General features: G+C 41.7%; 1 protein-coding gene across 1 annotated transcript; it reads left to right on the top strand.

Moving 5' to 3' along the window:
* Positions 1-407: 407 nt before the first annotated feature.
* LOC126921609 (uncharacterized) lies at positions 408-6248 on the top strand. Its single transcript, XM_050733282.1, has 4 exons — positions 408-793; positions 1198-3236; positions 3800-4752; positions 5275-6248. Exons 1-4 carry the CDS (start codon positions 728-730, stop codon positions 5781-5783), a joined length of 3567 nt encoding a protein of 1188 aa, XP_050589239.1. The 5' UTR covers positions 408-727; the 3' UTR covers positions 5784-6248.
* Positions 6249-6466: the final 218 nt, after the last annotated feature.

Raw genomic sequence — 6466 nt, 5'->3', positions numbered from 1 at the left:
TCAAATAAATTCTACGATATATACGAAACAAAGTCTCGACTAATATCAAGCTACATTTCAATTAGACTAAAATATCAGAATTAGAAGAGAAATATTTCTAACATATTTATAATTGTAGTCTGACGATAATGATCAGACAAAGCTCTGAAAATTTAACATACGTGTATCATAGGAAATTTCTTTCAGATAGACTCTACGATATATACGAAACAAAGTCTCGACTAGTATCAAGCTACATTTCAATTAGACTAAAATATCAGAATTAGAAGAGAAATATTTATAACCCGAAGAATATTCTGATACTTAAAGAATGAATAATACTTAGACGATATTAGAATATTAAACTTAGATTTGAAACCGATCTCGAATTTTGCATATTTTATATACTTCTTACGATATTGTTGCTATTACGTGGGTCTAATAGAAATGCCAATAACAGTTTGTCGAAGATGATAATTTTAATTCGTCGAACGCTTGTTCGTTCATATCGATAGGTGGAAATCGAGGATCGATTGGCGAATGTTTCGGTAACCGTGGATCAGCCGATCCCCCATTGTTAATTAAATGCACGTTCAGTCATCGTTCAAAATGCCGCGTCGCTGAGTCAACGGCAATGGAATATCCCTTGTAAAATTATAATCACACGTTTCAAAATTCTAAGTGATTACGGTCGAAACAATCAAAATCCATCGTATCGGTTCCCAATGATTTAAAGGATCGCCCAACAATGAAAGGAATCAGGACATTCGTGTTGCAGGATCTTTCCCACGTTTTACCCACAAAAAGTTTCCAGGTACCGACTCGCAAATTGTCATCGTAATAATTCATGTTTCCGTGAATACGATCGAAATGAGCTCGGATAGAAAATCATTTTGCTCCAATAAATATTATAAACTAGAAGCTTCCATCAGTTCACGTACTCGGTGAACCATACAAATAGTCTGTCAGACGAAAGTCTATATTTCGGTGAATTAAATCATTTCGTTTAGATTAGATTCTCTAATTACCTCGCTAGACACTATAGAATATACGTAATTAAGTCTACACAGCCTTTGTATCTTGTACACATATCGTCAGACATCGGCGTTTAAATTTCCCGTAAATGAAAGAAAGAAAAATAATAATATCATTGCAATATCTATTGGATCTTATAGAAGGTAATCTTACGCGAAATTTTATTCTTTCGAAACAACGCAGAAAAATCTCGTGCCAAGTTATTACCTGTCGTCGTCGCAAGTGCACACGACATCGTCGTCTCGTCGATTTTGGAATTTCTTCGACTTCTCGTGCAAAGAGGAGCCGGCCAGTCGCGACGAAAAGAAGTGTCTGCCTTCCAATGGCATCGTCTCGTCGTCCTTATTCTCCAACGATGCTCTCGATGTTGTCTCGAAATCCGTGTCCCCGAATTCCATGACCACGACCGTAACGTTCACGCCAAAATACATCAACGATTCTCAACTCGACCTGAAGGCAACATCGATGACCTGTTTAAAAATCCAGGGTCTAATGAAACAGGACAACTTGGTGTCTTTGCTGGATGGAAATCCTGTGCCAAGGACTCTGAAATGGAAACTCAAAGGTTACAAGACTCTTCGAAACGAGCAGGCTGTTGACTTCGCCTTCGTTCCTGGCGCAAAGTCTTACGAGTGCGATATTTTACCGCGAAACGAATACCACGAACTCGAGCAGTCAAATCGTAGAATACTACCACGCCGGAAGAGCATCTGCTCGGGGATGGAAAACAGCGAAGAAAATGGCACGTTGTCTTTGACGACGAAAGCCATCGAGAACAAGGCTAAGATAGAGCGTGTGAAGAAAGTAGACGCTAAAGACGCTGATATCGTCGACAAGGAAAGTAACCTGGAGCGTAAGAATATTTCAGACGTGGACAGACCGGCGAACGTTTCCAGTCAGCAGGCTTCAACGTGCAAGTTGCTGGCTCACGTCCTTCAAAGTGCCGGCCCGAAGAAAGAGGAGATAAAGTATCTGCCGATTTTGAAATCGGAACTGTCAGCAGCACCGAGTCAGACGAAGTATCAGACGCAGCCAGTGGCTGGATTTTGCTCGCAACCTCCAAAAAAAATTCAGAAACCTTCTGCTCCGATATTAAACCGAACGGAGAAAGAGGCTGATAGCGCGAAAGATGTTTCTTCGATGGAACTCGACGAGGGAAAGAAAGCTACCGCGTCTGAGGAGAAACAGGCTTCTTCCCTTTCGAAACCGTTGGCTCCGAGGTACTCGGAAGTCACCGGAAACGCGTCGGAGCGGCGCTCTATGGAAAAGCGTGGAGAAGAAAGAAATCCGATGGAAGGTGAAGCGAAGGCTCGAGAAACGGAGAATGACACGAGTGCCTTTCAATCTTCCGAGGAAATGTCGCGAACTGAACCGACGCAATTCGCCAGAGATTCCGGCGAAACGTCGGAGAAGAGGCGAGCTGCGTCACGGACGTCTACCTATTTCGCTCCAAGAGCTTACGGAGCTTCCAACGGCTGGAACAGGCAATCGTCGAAGACCGAGGCTAACCGTACGTTCGAGTCGATAATTGGAATACCAGAGAACACGAGCACGCCGTTGAAGATAACGAGACGAAACGAGGGACAAGGAGTGAAGTCGTCACCGTGCGCCGCTACGCAAGTCAGATTGCAGCAAAACGAAGGTAGAAGCGTACCGAACTCGCGAACGAATTCCTTCGGCAACGATAGGTCGTCGATGGCCGGAAGTTCAGACGGAGGCTCTCGGAAACCACCGGCTTCGTTTGCCCCGTTTACGACCAGAAGGTCTTCCTCGAATTCCTCTTGTTTGTCGAGGAAGCTGGCGGTGTCGGAGAGGACTGGCAACGGATCGAAAAGCGCGTTCAACTCGAACAACTCGCTGAATATTTCTACTTCCAGCGTGAATGCAGCGAGGAAATGTCGCGATAACGACGCCAGATGCCCGAGAGCGAGAAAGTGCGAGCAGGAGAGGCCGAGGAGTAAAAAGGATAGAAAGATTTGCAAACGTTATTGCTGTCCTGCGTTGCAGACGCCGACTCATTGCGATTATAACAGGTTCCAATGCCCAAAACACAAGGTTAAAAATGCCACTCAGATAGAGAAATACGAAGTGAAGAAGGATCCCACGTGTATGCCGAATGAGAAGGATGAGCAGTCGAGAGAGTTTTGCACGACTCTGGAGAGGAGCAGGCCTTCTGATCGGGATTGCAAGAGGCAAACAGAGAGGAAATGCAGCAGAGGAAGGTATATAATGTCAATCTTTGACTCTGTCGTTTCTTTAGTTTTACTTTTGTCATGGGATAACACTGAAAGTAAATCGATCTTTCGGTTTGACTTTTTAAACGCGATAGAACTTGGCGTACACGTGCACGACTGTTTCATTTGTCGGAAGAAAATTTTAATTAGTTCCCGATTAACGCTTTAGACGAATCAAGTAGTGTGACAGCAAACACTATGGTACGTTCGAGTTTAAAGAAAAAAAGATACAGGTGAATCATTTAAAATGGATTCATCGTGTGTCTCGATAGAGTTTAGCAGTGCCAGAAGGATTCTATCGATGGTGTGATTCTGCTAAAAGTTACCAAAAATAATGAAATTCTTTTTTCATTTAATAATCGCTTCAGTTAATGTAAATACACGATCGAGTAAATATTCTTCTATTTATTTCACGTCTGTATATTCACGTACGTTTATACTGGAACTACGGTGGTATCTATCGTACGTCGTTACCTAACTTTAACGTTGATTTATACGTAGCGATAACTAATTGCTATTGGCAATGTTCTAATAAACACGCGATCATTTAGGAGAGATCGAAGTTGCGATAGGAGGCGAAGAAGATCCTGCGAACGAGAAGAGCAACGAGACTGCTCCAGACAAGAGGAGGGTCGTACGATCTGCACGAAGCCGAGGAAAAGAGATACATCGTGCAAACGTCGAAGGAAATGCAACGATCGCGACTGCGACAGAAGATCGGCGAAATGCACCGGTAGGAGAAACTACACCCAGTCGGCATTTTCAAATCATTCCACGAACGTGCCGAAGAACGTGAAACGCTATTCCTCTTTGCCAGCCTTCGCCTTCCCTCTGATCACTATGAAAAACAGTAAAGAGGCGAAGCAGAGCTTGTTCGTTTCACCGTCTATATGCAAATTTCTGCAATCGCCGCTGGTTCGTTCGAAAAGCGACGACAAATGCAAGAAGCCATCGCCAAAGTGCAAGCCGACAGGTGGCAAAGACGAAGACAAGTGCAAGAGACCGTCTGCAAAGTGTAAGCTGAACGCTGACGCCAAATGTAAAAAGGTGGATAGTTGCAAGAAAGAGAGCACTAAATGTAAAAAAGAGGATCCGTGCAAAAGACTGAGGGGAACTTGCGAAAAGAAGAAAGAGGATCCTTGCAAGAAAACAAGAGGAACCTGTGAAAAGAAGAAGGAAGATCCTTGCAAGAAGGTGAGAGCTACTTGCGGGAAGAGAGAAGATCCTTGCAAGAAAACGAGGACTACTTGTGGGAAGAGAGAAGATCCTTGCAAAAAGAGGACAAGCTGCGGTCCAGAAGTAAAGAAAGTGGAGGATCCTTGCAAGAGAGTAAGATCAGCCTCCGAGAAGAAGGATGATCCTTGCAAAAAAGCCAGCAGGCCCAGTTGTTCCACCAAGGGCGATCCTTGCAAATCATCTGACAAGCTAAAATGCAGTGCTGTGAAGGATACCAAGTGTACATTGGAAGATTCCTGCTCGAAAAAGAGAGAACAAATGTGCCAAGGTAACTTGGAAGCTACGTCATGTTCCACAAATCTTAGTATAGCTCACGCGGTAAAACAATTGGTTTTATGGTTTTGCAATATTTTTAAGAGATGTTCTTTGTGTAACTATTGTATTACACTTTGACAGGCTATTGTACACAATCATCCATAGAAGTTCCCATAAATCTTATGAAAGGGCCATTTTTACTTGAATGAAACGTATAGAATATCACATAGTAACAGGTTTACAAGGTATGTTAACGTATGAAGCAATGATAAAACAGCAATCTTACACATTTTGCAATGAAATTTTGTAGTATTTTATTCGAGTAAAATTGGCCCTTTTGAAAGTTCCTCCTCCCTTGCTTTCATTACGTTATATGTGACCTAATGTAAGTAACACCGCAAAATATGATCCTAAGAGGGGACCTAATGCTTCTCTAACTTAGTTTATACAAATATTGGTCGACGTAAACATCCTAATAGCAATCTACTCATAACTTCCATATTAATTTATTTGCAATTTTATTCCATTGTCGTAGAAAGATGCATGGCATCGTCCACAAGCGCTGAATCGGCGAAAGAGAGGCTGGATAGAGAACGAAAGGAGGTAGAGGAGTGTAAGAAGCACGTTAAGAAAAACGACCACAAGAAGAAAAAGGAATCTGCGACTGGTTTAAAGTGTGTCACCAACCCTTGCAAACAACAGCTGAAGGACTCTCAGTCAAAGTTCGCGTCCATTGACCTACCCTTACAAAGCTTCGTGAACGTTATATCGAACACGTGTATGAGCCAAGGCAGCAATTTGTTGAATCTTCCGCGGGATCGATCGTATTCCATCTTGAACTCCGTCAATCATGACGAAGTCAATAGGGAAACGGATCCGCCAGAGCCCACTAGGAATTTTTGGAGCTTCAACGATGAAAACATAGATCCTGTGGTTACACCTCCGATGGATAATACACCTCAAGATAATAACGAACCAGTAGAGGATGTTCATTCGGGATCGACATCAAATTGGCTCTTTTCGTGGTTCAACTGTAAATATTGAAACTATTCGCTGGCTTGTCGACGAAACGACAATCTATCGATTTCAAATCATATCAATCGTATCAATGATCAATTTTTAAATCTACTTTATTTGTATTTGCATGTTGTTTTAGAATGGTCTTCGAAAAGAGCCAGATTGGCAAACCTATACACAAAACATATCTATATTGTATATTAAAGCCGTATTTTACATGTACCATCGTATATGAAAAAGCAAAATTATAGCGTACGCAAAATCAAAGTTATTCGAAACAGGGAATGCTAATTATTTGGAGCGAATAAAAGGTAATTACTTGTTTTATTTCTTACAGACGAGAAAACGTTAAAATTCCGTTAAGCTGTCTAATGTCTAATGCCATTTTATCAAAACTGTGATTTTATTTGGTACACAGAATATATACATTTTTGCCAAGCTGTTGCACACTTCAGAAATATTAATTGTCATAATACTGAACATGTCGTTGATCTTTTACAAACTATTTTCTTAGATATAGTCATTGTTATCGCGATGATCGATTATTTTATACCCTTTTTCATCGTCTATACCCATCTATTCTCTAACTCATGGTTCCATATTTCATAGAAACGCTCTTTAATCCTCGGCAACGGAGGTTAGATCATTATCGTGATCGTCGAATATTTTATTTCATAACGATAGAGCAAACAGCTGATAACTAAACTAAT

Source organism: Bombus affinis, chromosome 11, assembly GCF_024516045.1.
Source record: "Bombus affinis isolate iyBomAffi1 chromosome 11, iyBomAffi1.2, whole genome shotgun sequence".
In the NCBI taxonomy this organism is placed as follows: Eukaryota; Metazoa; Arthropoda; class Insecta; order Hymenoptera; family Apidae; genus Bombus; species Bombus affinis.
The sequence above is the reverse complement of the archived record's forward strand: the minus strand, read 5'-3'. Positions and strand labels throughout refer to the sequence as shown.

Bases quoted from the DNA above. Each gene is read 5' to 3' on its own strand.
- LOC126921609 (XM_050733282.1), top strand. From the start codon at position 728: ATGAAAGGAATCAGGACATTCGTGTTGCAGGATCTTTCCCACGTTTTA. The intron at 3,237-3,799 runs GTATATAATGTC...GCGATCATTTAG, and splicing joins AGGAAATGCAGCAGAGGAAG to GAGAGATCGAAGTTGCGATA. The intron at 4,753-5,274 runs GTAACTTGGAAG...CCATTGTCGTAG, and splicing joins GAGAGAACAAATGTGCCAAG to AAAGATGCATGGCATCGTCC.